General features: G+C 38.3%; 1 protein-coding gene and 1 long non-coding RNA gene across 2 annotated transcripts in view; one reads left to right on the top strand and one right to left on the bottom strand.

Moving 5' to 3' along the window:
- The window catches only part of LOC138951782 (uncharacterized), a 65,186-nt gene that overhangs the window by 33,471 nt on the left and 13,536 nt on the right, over positions 1-18,179 (bottom strand). The gene's annotated exons all lie outside the window — the stretch shown is intronic.
- LOC138953146 (uncharacterized) overlaps positions 13,358-18,179 on the top strand; it is a 10,938-nt gene continuing 6,116 nt past the window's right edge. The window contains exons 1-2 of the mRNA XM_070324938.1: positions 13,358-13,516; positions 17,054-17,182. Coding sequence (XP_070181039.1) covers positions 17,054-17,182 — 129 coding nt within the window. The 5' untranslated portion in view covers positions 13,358-13,516. The remainder of the gene's footprint in view (positions 13,517-17,053; positions 17,183-18,179) is intronic.

Genomic DNA, 18,179 nt, shown 5'->3' on the forward strand with positions numbered 1-18,179 from the left:
TCTAATACAGAGTCTTCCATCGCTGTGAGTTTGATTTTATAACTCAAAATAAAAATATAAATTAAAAAAATGAAGTTGCAATTCTTTCTCAGAGCTTCCATTTTTGTTAACACTATAAAATCTGAAATAAAAAATCATTTAACATTTGTACCACGTGGAACTAATTGTAATTCCTCTTTTACAAAGGCTCTTTGCGGTGCTGGTTCTCTCAAGTAATATATAGGTGGATTTGTCTCTACTACTCTCTTGATTTCATGAATGTCAATACTCCAGATTGGATCCGTTGCACGCTTCCTGCTGTCACCCTCAGCTTCACCGGGTGCATATAAATATCTGACTTTCTGATTGAAAGGTAGTAATGCCACTGGTGTTGTTGACTTTGGAGCAACAGGTATTGTTTTCTGTTTGATTGCATCAACTGGTCTTAACCCTGTAGCTTTAAATACCTCCAGATTCATTGCTCTAAGTACTGATGGTAATCTTTTGACCCATTCAGTGTTACGCAATTTACTTTCTGTGTCCAAAAATTCCTGATGGTACTGATATGAAAACAGTTTTTCTGCCAACTGTTTGTTAAAGCTCTCAACAATAGCCTGTGACCTGTGGTTTCCTGGAATACCTCTCTTCACTGTAACATGATGTTTTAACAGAAGCTGGTTGACAGCTCCTTTAAACTCCTTACCATCATCGCACTGAATCATTCTGGGATACTTTAGTGGTCCACGTCTGTAAATTTCTTGCAGGGCAACAGCTGTAGCTATAGCACTTTTCTCTGTCAACGGTTCAGCATCTTTGTATCTTGTTGCAACATCAACTACAGTCAGTGCATACTTATATTTCTTCCTTCTGACTGTGTCGTGCGGTAAATACAGCAGGTCTATTTGATGAGTGTCATTCGGTTTAATGTTAACAAAGTGTGGTCGTGTAATTTTTCTTGGTGCAGGTAAATAGATCTGCCAAACTGCCTGCTTTGACAACCATTTCTTTGCTATATCTTGAGAAACACCTGCTGCGTCACTGAGCTTGTCAATAGCAGTTCTTCCTTTCCAGTATCCTTTTGGGGAATAATATATTTTAGATAACAAAGCATCACTCATGGTTTTTTAAATGACAGAATATTAAGATTTGACAGCACGCGCAATAAAGTAAACAACAGCCATACCAATAACAATGAAAACAATCTCTCCCACCTTCTGCTCTTCTGAAGGCTGATAAAAGTCACCCAGTTTTGGAGGAGCACTTGTCTTCATTTTCTTTCCAGTTACAAGATAGTATTCTTGAATGGCTGCATCAACATTGGCAAAGGTTTTGTTTGCATGTCCTTGCTGCCTGAGTTTATCATTCATAAAGTCTAACTGCGCAATTCGTTTCTTCTCGTATTCATCCTGTGCTTTCGCCAGTTGTTCCATGGCTTTGTTGTGCCTTTCCCTCTCTTCACCATTTTGCAGTTTAGAAAACAAATAGTTGCTGCCAGAAAATGCAAGCGCATTTACAATCGCACCTCCCACCATCATAACCAAGCTAGCCATTTTATTGTCTTACATGTTTATATTTTCTGGAATAATTCCTTGCTTCACCAGGAAGTCTTTTGTTGCAAAGGAAGCTGTCACAACACCAATTAGTTTAGCACCGTCTTCGAAGTCTAACTTTCCCAAGTCGGCTGGTTTCATTCTGAGGAGACTTTTACCCAGCATTGTGTAACCTACACTCAAGCCTCCAATCACTGCAGCGTGATAAACTAGATTAACTATTGTCTTTTCAGAACTCATTTTTATGTTATCAAAATTAAAATATTAAAATTATTCCATATGAAATGAATCCACTGCAGGTACTACTGTGGGCTTTTTTATTGTTTGTACTGCTTTGTTTGTTGGTTTTGGTGTTTCTGATTTTGGTGTTTCTGACACTTTATATTTGCCTTGCCAAAGTTTGTAAAGCAAGTATCCACCTCCTCCAACAACAGCTGCTACAGCTACTTTTCTGTATGATAGAAATGAAGATTTTAATTCTTGATCAGTTTGTGTGACCTTAGTCACTTCAGGAATGTTTGGTGTCTGCTCAACTTCAGACATAATGTTCTGCTTTGCCTTTTGATTTAACTTTTTTTGTCTGTTCCATTCGGCTAGTTTTTTTCCTGCTTCTACTCTACCAGGTTTCTTTGTCACTGTGTTCACTTCTGGTATTTTCGTCTGCTCCACTGTCTGCTTCAACTGATCTGTCATCTTTTTTATTCTGAAAATTAATGTGTTTGAAAGTAATTAATCCAGCAACAAATGGTACTAATAAAGCACCAAATCGATAATACAGGCCACAGGCAAGAGATTCGAGGGACTTGGAAACAACAGGGTCATGAGTTAGATCATGTGTTAAGTCTTCCTCCGAGTCGAGAGGTGTAAAATGTCCAAAAATCTTTGTGTACAAACCTATAACAGTCTGTCCAATACTTCTAACCATCTTAGAACCAAGCACTGATTCATACCGTCCATGATACTTTTCTATATCTTCTGAGGAAAGATGTTGTACTTCTTCCACAGTTAACTGCTGCCCAAGGTAGTGTTTTGTTTTTCCACAAACAGCAAGTGAATACAATCTTTCTTTTTTATCAGGTATAGTCCTACTGTCACAGATTTCAATATCTGTAGCAGTCTGCATCAGCAATTCATCACAGTTCATTTTATTTTGATGCAGAATAAAATTAAAATCTAGTAATTAAACTTGAGTAAGAACTTAGGTAGGAACTTAACAAGAACTTAGGTAGGAACTTAACAAGAACTTAGGTAGGAACTTAACAAGAACTTGAGTAAGAACTTGACAAGAACTTAGTAAGAACTTGGGTAAGAACTTGAGTAAGAACTTAGTAAGAACTTGACAAGAACTTGAGTAAGAACTTGACAAGAACTTAGCAAGGATTTCTACAAACATACATACTGAACTGGTTGATCAGTTTTTAAAACCAGTTTCGAGTGCTTAGAAGATTTCAGATTATTCTTTATTCTTTCTCTCTCCTGTTTGTTTTCAATGACATCATTTTCTCGAAGGCACTCTTCAAAACTGTCACGGTCCTTTGAATAGAACAATGTTATTGTTTTGAGTTGCTCTCTAAAGTCTTTCAGAACTGCATTGTATTTTTGTGTTAATATCCAAACTGATATTAATGCATGTCGTCCACTGAATGCAAGCTTTGCTAGTGCACTTTTCTTTCTAACAATGTCACGTTCTGCTGCACAGTCATCAATAATAAACAGTGTTGGCGTGTTCTGAAAAAGATCGAAATAATGCTCCAAGCAAACATTTAGACGATCAGAAGGATTTACAATAAATATATTTTGATCAGACCATATGAATTTTCTCTCCTTGTATGTTCTGTTATGCTTTATGGTTGGACAGAATATGACTATGTGTTCAAAGTGATTTATGTAAACAGTTTGTAATAAATCCAAAACATATCTTGTTTTGCCGCAACCTGTTGCCCCACAAATCAAAGAACAGTGTGGATCCTTTGGAAGAAAATCTAGATACTTCATTTTAACACGTTCAATAAACAATATCCTGTAATCTGCTTTCAGAGATGTTTAACTGCGCATCTGACACAACAAACACGTAGATCTTAACTGATTTACTACTACTCCCTACTTCCTTTTCAATTTGTATTGTGATTCCTTCTGATCCGTTTTCAATTCGCCTTCCACTTCCATGCAGTTTGTTGTCGTCAGTTGTTCTGAGATCCAGCCATAACGCATATTTATTTGTTAAGAAATCTTCTACGCCAACACCGTGTAAATGTAGATCTTTAGCCACAAGATCAGATGTTGGGTCTTTCAATCTTCCTCCAGTAAAGTACTTTCTTGCTTCATCATAGTGTTGGTATGGCAGCATGCCAGATGCAAATATTTGGTTTGGCTGCCCTTCAATTGTGCAATATACTCTATTGATTAGTGGATTGTAAAACTTTTCTATTTGCCTTTCATATGAATCTTTTGGTTCCTCAAACAACATAAGTATTCCCTTCATTGACCTAGCTGGTGTATTCAAGTTAATGTTCCAGATTGGATCAGCCTGGCTTTTTGAAAGTGTACTGTGATTCAACACTCTTTCATAATAGATAGGCAGCTTAGAACTGTACTGATTTTCTATAAGTCTAGCCAGTTCAGGATGGTTTACAACATCAAACTCTAAAGAAATTCCAGACACCTTATACTTTGCTTCCGGGTCTTGTGAAAGCATAACACGATCATAACTATTGAAAGTCAGGTCGTATGACAGCCTGTCACGCAATGCTCCTTGATAGAAGGGAGGATGTGAATTTATGAGTTCAAAGTCAAGTGGAATACAAAATTTGTTTCCAAAAGCAACATTGACAGCGTTATCTTTTTTGTTATTGTCAGCTTTATCTCCTGCTCCTATTCTAACTTTTATCCCATTGTCTGACTGAATCCCTTGAAACACTCTGTTTTTCTTTTCATTGTCAGTCAACCAATTATCTGCGTAAACTAAAAAAACATCTGCATTATTCAATGACATCACTTCCCGCCCTTCCAGTTTGACAGTAATCTTCCTCACAATTGCTCTTCCTACATTATAAGCCAAAGTCCTATTTTCATCTGAGCCAGATTCTAATTCTAATTTGAATGATAGTCTTACAGTGCCTGGTACAATAACATCGTTCTTACCTAGATTAGGAAACCTAACAGTAAGTATTTCATTCTGATCAATAGTAGAAGGATTATTTGTAACTATAACTGTTTGCCTTATTCCTTTTACCCCGAGAGGTTCTTTCAGCCTTCTGTAAGGATCAAGAACAGAACCGAACGATTGTGCCATCTTTTTTTATTTTCAAAATAAAAAATAAGTTACAAATGGCAGAAGGTGGATTTGAAGATTTATTTGAGCCAGCGGACGACATGAGCGAAGCAATCCCTTTGGTTCCCTACCATCATTCACTGCATTATGAGGTGGCACGACATGAACTTCTGGAAGGTAAAGTTAGAGATTTCTACAAAAGTTTAGGAGAAGAACCTGATGTTTTAGATCCAAACCAGTTCAAAATGGAAGCAAATCATTTATATACAACTAGCGATAAAGGAGAAAAAGTCCAACTTACATATAAATCTAATCCTGCTAAGTTTCTATCAAAAGTTTCACTAAAACAAAAACTTACTGCTAATCGACTTAGGCAATTAGATATTGTGCCTAGCACACGGTCATCATCTTCCCATGTTGTTTCCTTACTTCAACAAGCAGAACTAGGACTACCAACTGCTACTCAAATAGAATCTGTTCCATTGCAAGATCTTAATAAACTTGCAGATGAGGCTGATCAACTTATACAAGAGATAGAGACTTCTTTTTCTGAGGAAACTTCACTGAAGACTCCACATGAACTATTACCTATGAGAGAAATAGAAGCCCTTAATCAATCACTACAAACCATCAGAGGTGAAATAGCAAATAATCTGTCAAAACTAGGTCAGCTGGATGAAGATATAAACAAAGAGAAACAAAAACTTGCTGATGCTGATGATTTGAACCTAGAACAAGAAGTAAAAAACAGAATTTCTAAGCGTTTAAAAGATTTGCAGGAGGAGAAAGCCATAAGGTTAGAAGTTCTAAGTAACAATAGAGAACAACTGAGAACACAGGTCAGCAGAATAAAAAATACAATTCAAAGAATCCTTTACGAAGACACAACTCTTGCTGAAAGAATTAGAACGCTTTTCAGAGAGCAGGGAATCACAATAGCTAGTATACTAACTGCGTTAGGATTTGCAATAAGCACATTAGTGTTAACACTCACAGGTGGCACTGTCACACCTCCACCTCCACCTCCACCTTCACCTCCATCTGATCCGGGATGGGTAAAGAAACAACTCAAACACATTGCAGAACTATTAAAGAAACTAGCAGCAAAAGCTTTGGATGCACTTCCAGGAATCATTGGTTCAATTGTTAGCTGGCTGTTATCTTTTGCAGGTAAAGTTGTTGGTTTCATGGCTGAACATCTCTGGACTCTAATAGTTTTAATTGCAGGTGTTCTGCTAACGAGAATAAAGCAAAAGTAAGCCTACACCCACTCCACCAATTACTAGAGCAGTCTTCTGCGATTCATGATCATCACTAATACTAACAGCTTGATCATCACTAGTGACAGAATGATCTTCACCTGCAGCGTGATCTTCACTTGTCACGCTTTGTTTCTGTTCATTGTGATATGGCTGTAACATCGTTCTGATTTCTGAATTCAGTTCTTCACCCTTTCCAAGCGGCTGGGTGTCACTAGCAATAATGATTTCATTGTTATAATTTGTTATTGTTCCAATCTGCAGCTGGAGATCAGAAGGTAACATGTAAAGGCCGTTACCAACAGCAAAGTCAACTTTTGATCTTGCATAACGGAGAGAGTCTTGATACCTTTTGATGCTGGAAGGCAGATCAACTGCAGAGTTTATGACATCTTCTAAATTTGATAACAACTGTTTCTGTGCACCAAACCCTGTGCTTGTTCTCATTATGTTTGATCGTGTCTGTGCCTGCGAGCCTAGCAAGCACCACGCATATGTTCGGATAGATTCATTGATCCTTTCAACACCTGATCCAGTGAAACCTTTGCCGGTGTCTAATATAAAAGTAGTCCATGCATTGTGGTGCTCTTGTTCTATTGATCCTAACTGTACCTGCACATTTGAAGAAAAAGATGTATGACCTGGCCAGTAATCAAAATTATACCTCCTGTGGACACCCCATAAATATAGTGTTCCCATGCCATGGTTTTTGTCTTGCTTTTGCCTAAAGTCGGTCTTAAAATCTATATTGAATTCATTGCAGAGACGCTCATACACTTTCATGTTTATCCTATTGTTGAATGGGTTCCAGCTCTTTTCATGCGGCATTGGTGCCTGAAGTTCAGACAAGATTCTCCTGCACTGATAGTAAACGTGAAATGTGTACACACACTTTGTCAGTAAGTTTGAATTATTCATGTGGTCTGCATAGGACACTCCACATCCTGTGGTTGCACAGAATATTGCAAAGTTTAACTGATTCTGATAGAACTGAATTGGGTGAGAGTTCCACATCTTTGGAACACTATCATTTTTGATTGGGGGATTTAGGTAAGAATGGAATGGGTCAGGCACTTTAACGCGAATGGATTCTGTTTCTGTTACAGCAAAGTCCAACTCATGGAAAGAAATAGTCTTTGGATTGTAATATGGTCCAGTTTTGTATTTAACGTCTTTGTTGAATTTATACTGAATCATTTTTGTTGTTGAATAAAAAATGTTTATCACACTAACAAATGTGAAGACTGGTGTGCCAGTTAAACTTGCAAACCCTATCAACAATCAAAATGGAGGAATGAAAGTTGCACTGCATGAAATTATGTACAAGGTTACTTGGTATAATATCAGTAAAAAAAAGAATAACAACTGGGTTAGAATTAATGGTAAAACACATTCTGTAGAAGATGGTTACTATGACTTCTGCACTTTAGAGAAAGAATTGTTTGCTCCAGTAGGTATTACAGCGAGTTTAAATCATGCAAGTCTCATTGCTACTCTTACTATGCCCAAAACTAGAGAAGTAAACATTGAGTTTCCAACCAAACTCCTTGATATGCTTGGAATTACAAAAATATACAAGGGAACACGTCCCATTGACATGGATGTTAACAGTGTACTGTTTGTTCACATGAGAGAGCTTAACACATCCTATAATCTGTTTAATGATCAGCGTTCTGATCTGCTTAGGATTCTTCCACCGAGTGATGCCTCTTTTTGTAAAATGCACGTGCCAACATTTAAGACACTTCAGTTCAAGGACTTGGAGGAAGGGTGTCATGAATTCCTACACATTGATCTGAAAAATCAAAGTGGACAACCAGTTGATTGTTTGTTTAACATTACATTGGAAATAGTTCCATAAAATATTGAGTATTAAAATGTCGAGTGGACCTACAATAGCTTATCCTGTTGCATGTTCAACTATAGAGTTGAAAGATTTAGCAGACGCTATCGACTTTGAGAGCAATGCTGAAGTTGGTGCAGTGTATGCATTCGAGTTTACAGACACTGGTCATTACAAGAGAAAGGAAATCGACGATGAAAAGAAACCAAGATTCCTCAAACTAGGTCAAATCCGTGATGTTAATGTACCTGATCCAATTGTCGATGACATATACTACATGTGGAAACATCAGAATAAAAAATGGGTACTTAGTCCTGTTATGAAAAAGATTGACTGGGAAATGAAGTTTGAATTTGTGAGTCCATACACTCTTGTTGGAAAAGACGACACATTCCGTAAGTCAATCAATGCTGGACCACTAATTGTTAGCCTTGTTCCTGCGTTTAACAGCAGGGGAGAAGTTGCAGTTAAACCTTTCCATAAGAACAACTATCTCATTCACAGAAAACAAAGTGTTGAAAAGGACGCTGACACCATTGTCGATTTTATACCCAAGCTTCCAATAGGGCAGAATGCAACTATGATATTTGATATAGTTGTCAGGAAAAGGGAAGAAACCACAAACACTGTTCTAATGAGAGGAATAAATCTCAACTGGAGACCATTAAATGTTGAAGAAGTCAGAGTATTTATTGCTGTTCAAAAGGATTCTAACACAATAAAAAAACAGACGTCAAACCAAAATGTTGTTGTTAACGCAGATATAAATAATTTAACAGAAATAAGAAGTATTAATCTTACTTATCTTGATTTGATTGCTTTCTACTATACAGATAAGGTGTTAAGCAATGAACAGCTTCAAAGCTTAGCAGAAACACTGGCCAGTGAGAATTAAGATAAATATTTTATATTTTGCATTAAAAAGATGACTAGCAGTGTGAAGCTTTATCCTAATATTGATGAAAGTGCAGCAGAAAGTCAACAATTCAGACTGGCACACATTAGTAATATACAAAAACAACTAGAAGATGAATTAGAAAAATATTCTCGCGCTAGACGTAAGTACTCAACAACTTACAACAGCCTTTCTAATGCCAGCACTGGTTCTACTATCCTTGCATCAGCTGCAGGTGTAACGGGAACAATTCTGTTAGCTACCGGAGTAGGGACTCCAGTTTCTCTAATCCTAGGTGGTGTCGCAGCAGCAGTTGGTGGTTTATCATTTATAGCATCAGCTATAATGAAAAAAATTGTGAAAAAGCTTGAAAAACACGAATCCATTTCCACTCTTGCATCATCAAAATTGTCTAGCCTAAAACTGTCTATCAGTAAAGCACTTGAAGATTCAAAAGTTTCTGACGAAGAATTCAAACAGATACAAACAGACTTTGATGACTACAAAAGTAAGAAAGCAAGTATTCAAACAAAAACACGAGCTGAATATAACAAGCCACTCGATATAGAAGATCTGAAAAAGCAGTTTTTAAAAAAGGGGATTCAAATAGGACGGGAAGAAAAAGTAAAAATAGAATCACTTGTAAAGAGTTAACTATTCGTTTAGACAGTCACATTGCATGTATCAGATATAATTCTAACAGTGAAAGAACACATGAAGTAAAGTTTGTAAATGAGAGAGCGTATTGAGCTTAAGAATGTTGTAGAAGAGAAAGGAGGAATGTACGTTCTGGGTTACTGATTCCGACAGACCCGGCATTGGTTCAAAACAACCTTACTTTACTGTATTTTTTTTGTATGGATTTATGCAGTATTTTTCTGATTTTGTCGCATGTTTCATTTTAGTAAAAGTTTAGTCCAGAAGCCTATTTTGCGTTAATATTTAGGGTCTGTCGGAATCGGTGAGCCAGAACGTACATTCCCCCTTTCTCTCTGTCTGTCTGGCTCTCTGTCTGTCTGTCTGTCTGTCTCTCTCACTCTCTCTATCTTTTCCTCTTTCTGTCTCCCTCTCTATTTCTCTCTCTTTCACTCTCTCTCTCTCTCTCTCTCTCTCTCTCTCTCTCTCTCTCTCTCTCTCTCTCTCTCTCTCTCTCTCTCTCTCTCTCTCTCTCTCTCTCTCTTCCTCTCACTGTCTCCCCCTCTCTAATTCTCTCTCTTTCGGGTGATCACACACTCTCACACACACACACACACACACACACACACACAATTCATGCCAGAGGGAGCCCGCGGCAAGTTCCTGTTGAACAGTTAAGGAGCTAGAAAAAAGAGAATGATATTAAAGAAGAGGTTTTCGGGACCAGCAGCTTGTATATATACTAGCATGACGTTGAAACCATGACGCCAAATACGCAGTCAAAACATTGAAACAGTTACGCCAAATACGCAAGAAAAGATCGACAGTTTGTTCCACTGAAAGAGTTGAAACAATGAAATTGTCACTCCACACACACAAGAAAAGATCGGTAACATGTTCCGGTAACACAGTTCAAACAATGCAACCACTAATAAATCAAAATACGCCAGAAAAAAAATCGGCAGCCTGTTACAGAATGAATAATATTTAAACAGATTTTGTAACAAGCAAAACACAGATACGCCACATCTAAACTTCGACAACAAAATATTGCGACACATTTCGCACCAAAATGAAAGCATTCACTCCCTTGTCATTTCATTCCCACTTTCTATGTTACTCGAATATCTGGATCAGCTTACGTATACATTCAGTTTTATTTGGGTGCGAAATTTGTCGCAATAATGTTTTGGCGAAATTTCTAACTAAGCCATCACCACCACCACTAACAACAACAACAACAACGACAACAACGACGACAAAAATAACAACAACGACGACAACATCAAAAACAAAAACAGCAAGAACACAAGCAACAGCAGCAGCAACAACAACAGGACATCCGCTTTAAGGAAGACGATCCCTCTGTACATCATATTTATTAAACACACGGATACACTTCCCATACATCATTTATGATAATTGTGGCTGTGAAACTGCATGGGTTTTCCAAACCATCGGACGACAGTGATTAATTCACTACATAAACCAAACACAGAAGTAGGTTGCTAGGTACATGTAGCCTACGCTGTTAGAAGTCACTCAAATATTTTCATGTAAAGAAATATTATGCACCTGCATATATTTTGGGAGGGAGTGAGTTTGTTTGTTCGTTCATGGGCTGAAAATCCCCCGGCTTTTACATGTATGACCGTTTTTACCCCGCCATTTAGGCAGCCATACGCCGCTTTCGGAGGAAGCATGCTGGGTATTTTCGTGTTTCTATAACCCACCGAACTCTGACATGGATTACAGGATCTTTTTCGTGCGCACTTTGTCTTGTGCTTGAGTGAACACACGGGGGTGTTCGGACACCGAGGAGAGTCTGCACACAAAGTTGACTCTGAGAAATTAATGTGTGTGTGTGTGTGTGTGTGTGTGTGTGTGTGTGTGTGTGTGTGTGTGTGTGTGTGTGTGTGTGTGTGTGTGTGTGTGTGTGTGTGTGTGTGTGTGTGTTTTGTCCCTTAATATCAAAATATGCAGACGACAAGGCCCTCGCTGGGCGTCTGTAGGATGAGGAAGCTTTGTCAAAGTACTTTACCTAAGTTAATTTTCTGAATGAATGGTTTAAGTCCCGTTTCTTGCAGTTAAATGTAAGTAAAACCAAAGAAATTATTTTTGGAGGAAAGAGTGATGTTTGTTGTCCCCCAAAAGTGAGAATAAGTGATAATGAAGTTGAACTTGTTGAAACCTTCAAATATCTGGGGGGTTTAATTGACAACAAGCTGAATGTTAGTGATCTGTTTATAAGAAAGCTCAGCAGAGATTTTTTCTTCTCAGGACGGTAAATATTTTAATGTCAACAAAAGTGGAACTTGTGTATCGCAGTTTGGTTGAAAGAAATCTTATTTTTAATATTGTGACATGGTATGATACCATAAATATAAAACAAGTCGCGTAAGGCGAAAATACAATATTTAGTCAAGTAGCTGCCATTTTTCAGCAAGACCGTATACTCGTAGCATCGTCAGTCCACCGCTCATGGGAAAGGCAGTGAAATTGACAAGAAGAGCGGGGTAGTAGTTGCGCTAAGAAGGATAGCACGCTTTTCTGTACCTCTCTTTGTTTTAACTTTCTGAGCGTCTTTTTAATCCAAACATATCATATCTATATGTTTTTGGAATCAGGAACCGACAAGGAATAAGATGAAAGTGTTTTTAAATTGATTTCGACCATTTAATTTTGATAATAATTTTTATATATTTAATTTTCAGAGCTTGTTTTTAATCCGAATATAACATATTTATATGTTTTTGGAATCAGCAAATGATGGAGAATAAGATGAACGTAAATTTGGATCGTTTTATAAATTTTTATTTTTTTTTACAATTTTCCGATTTTTAATGACCAAAGTCATTAATTAATCTTTAAGCCACCAAGCTGAAATGCAATACCGAACCCCGGGCTTCGTCGAAGAATACTTGACCAAAATTTCAACCAATTTGGTTGAAAAATGAGGGCGTGACAGTGCCGCCTCAACTTTCACGAAAAGCCGGATATGACGTCATCAAAGACATTTATCAAAAAAATGAAAAAAACATATGGGGATTTCATACCCAGGAACTCTCATGTCAAATTTCATAAAGATCGGTCCAGTAGTTTAGTCTGAATCCCTCTACACACACACACACACATACAGACACACAGACACACACACACACACACACACACGCACATACACCACGACCCTCGTTTCGATTCCCCTCGATGTTAAAATATTTAGTCAAAACTTGACTAAATATAAAAAAACAAAGCTAAACTACACCGCATTGTTGGGACTGCCAGCAAACGGGTAGGGCAACCCCAACGACAGCTGACCAGTCTCTACCAAGCTGCCAATAAGCAAAAAGCTATCAATATTGCAATATCATGCTTGAATGTGATAGACTTAGAGACGTTTGACCTTATTTAGATTTTATCCGTTATTTTAATAAATTTAAAGATGACACGGAGAGCACCATGGGTCAATGTTATTGGAAATATGATAGGTGTGCGTGTTACTATTATACGTGAACCTATGTTTTAGGTTTTAGGTTTTATGTGTGTTGTCCTATGAAAATGTTCGTTATAATCGTTTACAGGCAGACAGGGTGTGTCGCAGAACATTTTCCATTTTCATGTAATATTTTAATGGACAATAAAGTGCTGTCATTGTTATTGTTACTGTGTGCGTGTGTTTGATGCTTGTACTTTTCACGTAAAAATTGTAGTCATGTGGTTGTGGCGCTAGTAGGCCGTCAAAGTAAAGTTCTGAACCGGACAGGCGTTCATTTGGAAAATAAGAGAAAAATAGAATTTAAATGGTTGCGCAAGTACAACGCCAACCAGGAAGTCCGGAAAAAAATAACCGGTGTAGATATTTTTAATCTGAACCGGATTTTGGATTGGATTGGATTGGATTGGAATGTTCAAGGGGATCTGCAGCCAATGAATACCGTCGTGGCCCAAGAAAGATGGGGAAAATGTGTATATATAAAGGGAGCTGTCGTGAAGGTGTCACTACTTACAGTCCAGGCGTGACTGACCCTATTGTACAAACACCTCAGAACAATAGTGCGGACTGCACCTGCTCACAAGGTCAAGGTAAGTGTGTATGTGGTCATATCAGTGTTATATTCAAGTTCAGCGTTCAACATGTTAGGGATTTGCAAGGTCCCGAAGTTTGCAGACGGAAGGAACCAAGCCAGACTGCTGTTTCTGAATCAAATTCGTGTTGAAACTACAGCAATAATTTTGAAGTAGAAATTCGACTCATTTTGTAAAGTTTGCTTTATTCTCAAGGGTCGGAACTACATAGTCAGCTGTGGACAGAGAGAGTTAATTCTTGACGCTAAACTGGAATATTACCCATTGCAATGCACATGTATTATAAACTTGGCCAAACAATTATTGCAACAAATTTCAAACCCAAATTAAAGCATTAATCCCCGTGTCATTTCATTAAAAGTTTATATACCAGAGAAGGACGTTCACTAAACCTTCAGGATCACCTTTTGGATTAAATGTTTCTTTTACAGGGATCACGTGACCGCCGCTCAAGTAAGGGTACTTTCAATATCGACCAGACAAAAACGGAAGAGCCGAATGAAAAATCGACACAAAAATCACAATAGGCAAAACTTTGCAACTTTGACATACGAGAAGAAAGTCAAAGTAATTATCTACCCTGAACAGATTGTTTTGTTTTGCTACCTTGCGTATTTTGCGTGCTGTGCTATTCCTACTGATGCAGATGTCGATCGCAAGAGCGGTCAAAAACGGGACTTTTTACGTCAATTTGTATGGGTATCATGACAAAAAAGGCTGCACTTTAGCAAAGACTTGGTGGATTGCTTTGAAACTTTCAGACTATTTTACCAACATACTAGAAATACTTCGAGCGAAATTATGGATTGGCGTGTGTTAATTTGTGTTCATCACGATATTACACAGTCCGCCACAGACGCCATTCTTTTGTGGGTACTACAAAGAAGCGACTCCGGGGTGGAAGGGTCCTGCCAAGGACGAGCGTTGACTTTTAACAATCCTTTCTTTCGATCTAATAACATTTTGTTCTGATTTTCTTCTGATTGTTTTTTTCATGATTTTTTTCGTTTGTAGGTTTGTTTATTTGTTACATCAGTTTCAGTCTAAATCGATGCAACAACAGGTGTCACTTACAAAGGGAGAAACCTCCTTTACAATAGCTATATTGGTCTTCAATGAACAATAACCATTGAAAGGATTCTCCTTCCACCCTAACCCCCCTTCCCCATCCCCAAGAAAAAATAAAACAAACAAAAACACGGTTTCATATCACCCTAAGCTTTGCATATGTGACAGGGGAGGCTACCGCTCCTTTCACAGCAGACTCTGCACCCGAGTTGTTGGCCTTTAAGTCAACACCGGTCAATTGTGGAATTCTGTTTGTGATGGGGTCTGGTGGTTTCCGATTGTCTGTATGTTCCTGGAAACCTTCCGGTTTGCATAACAGTTTTTATAGGGCTAAGAAATTAGCCCTAACATTTTCAATCCTGTTTGATTGCACTTCGCCTCTCGAGGTGATCGTAGCCTGTTGCTGCACTCGGTTACATCTGGCGCTTGCGAGCAGGGATGGGACTCGGCATGATATGTTCAGGTAATGGCATAATATGACCACTGAACATTTTCGTGCTGTTCCCATTCTGCGAACTTGGGATGGACAGTGGTCCCCCGGTTCGGAACTTCGGGACGAAGTTCATTCAAACGGGGGCGATTGTGACAGGGGAGGCTACCGCTCCTTTCACAGCAGACTCTGCACCCGAGTTGTTGGCCTTTAACGGTCGATTGTGGAATTCTGTTTATGATGGGGTCTGGTGGTTTCCGATTGTCTGTATGTTCCTGGAAACCTTCCGGTTTGCATAACAGTTTTTATAGGGCTAAGAAATTAGCCCTAACATTTTCAATCCTGTTTGATTGCACTTCGCCTGATCGTAGTGTTACGGCACTCGGTTACACATAGTTCGGTTGTGGGTTTCGAATTATCACATTACACAACTGGAATACCATAACATTGGTGTCTGGAAGTTATTCAAATTGTAAAGGCTCAGTTACAGACGATAAATGCGCTTCATGTAATCTGTGTTCGTTTCATTGTAGGGGAAGGGCTCCTAATATGGACCGGCTCCTATTAAATATGAACCATCTCCTGTTCTGACAAACTAACGGCGCTAGAGCGCTCAAAAAAGTTTTATTCGCTGTATTCACCCTCTCTGGATAACTTGCACATGTTAAAACAGTTGCAGAAACACACATCTTAAAACCGTTAGGCTTATTCTCTTTTCTTCACTTTTGGCAGCGTTCACTCTAAATTTGCCGCCTAAACCGGACTCGTTTCTGTCCACAGCCAAAGCTTTTATCACACCAACATTGCTATAATATGAAAACTAAGACCGTATTTGTTAAATTTTAGCAGTGTTGACACCGAGTTTCTACTGCAAACAAAAAATAATAGCAAAATCTCAAAGTATGTGCGAGTCCCCTAATATGAACCACCTTCAGCAAATCGAAGAAAATAAAAGCTAAAGGCTATTTTCATTAATTCATTAAGAAGCTTGCTGGAAATAACCAATAACTAGCCCTCGAGATTTCAAAAAAATATAACAAAAAGTCTTCTTTTCGTGGAAGTTGATAATTTCACATATTTTCACTCTGTTTTTGATAAGCTTCTTTAGTTTCCTGGTGTGCTTCAAATAATTAATGCTCTCATTAACCCGAAACAGATAAATCTAAACCATATTTTAATTTGTCTGACTTGTACACTAAGTTGTATTATGTTATTTTGAAGTATAGGGGGCTTTTTACTGTGATTCGTGAAGGCCGCTTCACTGGTCCATATTAGGCGCCCAGGCTCCTAATATGGACCATTTGTGATTTTTTTCTGTATTTAATTTTTGCTGAATGTCTATCAAAGTTATTTCCCTCTAATTAGGCCTGACGGTTAACCTAAGAGAGAAGGACTACCAAACACAAAATGAAACTTCTTCGCAAGAAAACAAGCTAGTTATCAGCATGAAACAAAAAGTGGTCCATATTCGGAGCCCTTCCCCTACGTTTTCGCGCCTGACGGCATTGAAAACTCGTTAACGTTTGCTTAATTACAGATTCGAATTCATAAAATCTAACGAGTGTCGTCTGCTAGATGTATGCGTTCTCGCTAGCATGAAATGAATATGACGATGAAGTGAATCTCGAAATGCCGTCATCTGTATCACAAAGTCGAGGGTCACCATCAATGTTTGTCAGAGTGACGTCATTGCATGGTTTTCCTGACGTAAACATGTGTCTGTTGTTCGAAAGGAAGGCTGTCCTTCTAGTCTCCTTGCTGATACCTGCCGCTGTGGTGTTGACGTCATTGTTTTGTTTTTTATAACGTAGACATCTCAACTGTCTGTTGTTTCATGTGGAAGCTGTTCTTCTCCTGTCCCTATTCATAATGACCACTGTGGTGTTGACGTCATTGTTTTGTATGACGTAGACATCTCAACTGTCTGTTGTTCCCCGTAGAAGTTGTCCTTCTCCTAGCCTATCCCTATTAATACTAGCCGCTGTGGTGTTGACGTCATTCGATGCTCTGACGTGTACATGTGTCTGTTGTTCCAGATGAAAGCCGTTCTTCTCCTATCCCTGCTCCTCCTGGCCGCTGTGGTGCAGGATTCGGAGGCCTGGAGATGGGGTAGTCGCAAGGTTCGGGACAAGTGGATAGCCGTTGTAAGACCCATCTTTGATAAGGTGAGTCCTGAAACACCAAATACCAAACCTATGCTGGGCAATAAAAGTAACCCACCACTTTTTTGTGAGTAATCTTGAACTTTAGTGTGTTAAATTCATAGCTCAGAATTCAGAGGCATCTAAGCCTCCAAATTTGCAGAACCTGCACTTGTAAGTAAAACAAGTCATTTTAGATCCCTTTGAAGTCACGGAATGAACTGTACCTTTGTGTACGATTGCATTTCGTTTACATGCGTCAAAGACGGAATTATCCGTGAATTGTGACAGGGGACGTAACTCTGTCGTGTAAATGATGTCCCTTGGTTGAAAACGTAAGTTTTTTGGCGTCATGTTCATCGATCAAACAACTAAATTAATTAATTATGCTTAAGTTTGGAGCTCAATCCGTCATTTAATTTCACGACAAATGTTCTTTGGTTTGTTTACAGGCACTTGTATTAAAAATAAGAAAAGAATGCCACTGAATTTTGAGCTATGAATTTAACACACTAAAGTTCAAGATTGCCTGTTTGTGTTCGAAGCCAAAACACAGGTTAACCACGGCTATTCATATTGTGATGTTTGTGTTTGTTTGTCTGAAAGACACATGTGCTGTGCGTTTATAGAAGTTTAAAGTTATGATAAAATAAGATGTTGTTCCATTGTTTGTAGGGGCTGTTGTTCATGTAGCAACAGCTGCATCGTGTACTGATATTAGGCCTAAAAAAAAAATAGGTGTGGTTACGGTAACCCGACCTACCCTATTTTTAGGGGCCAATCCTATAACTTTTTATTACATTTGTCAACAAAACAACAACAACAACAAAAAAACGAGTGCAAAAAACGCAATGAAAGCGAAAGCGCCCGAGTCGCACACTTATTTCCCTGTCAAGTAGGTTTAATTTGTACACAATAGAAAAAAAAGTAAAAAAAAAAAAAGTGATTGCCTACCTACCTACCCTATTTTTTTTGGCTATGTTACCGTAACCACACCTATTTTTTTTTGGCCTTATCCAAT

The sequence above is a fragment of the Littorina saxatilis genome, linkage group LG17 (genome assembly GCF_037325665.1).
Source record: "Littorina saxatilis isolate snail1 linkage group LG17, US_GU_Lsax_2.0, whole genome shotgun sequence".
In the NCBI taxonomy this organism is placed as follows: Eukaryota; Metazoa; Mollusca; class Gastropoda; order Littorinimorpha; family Littorinidae; genus Littorina; species Littorina saxatilis.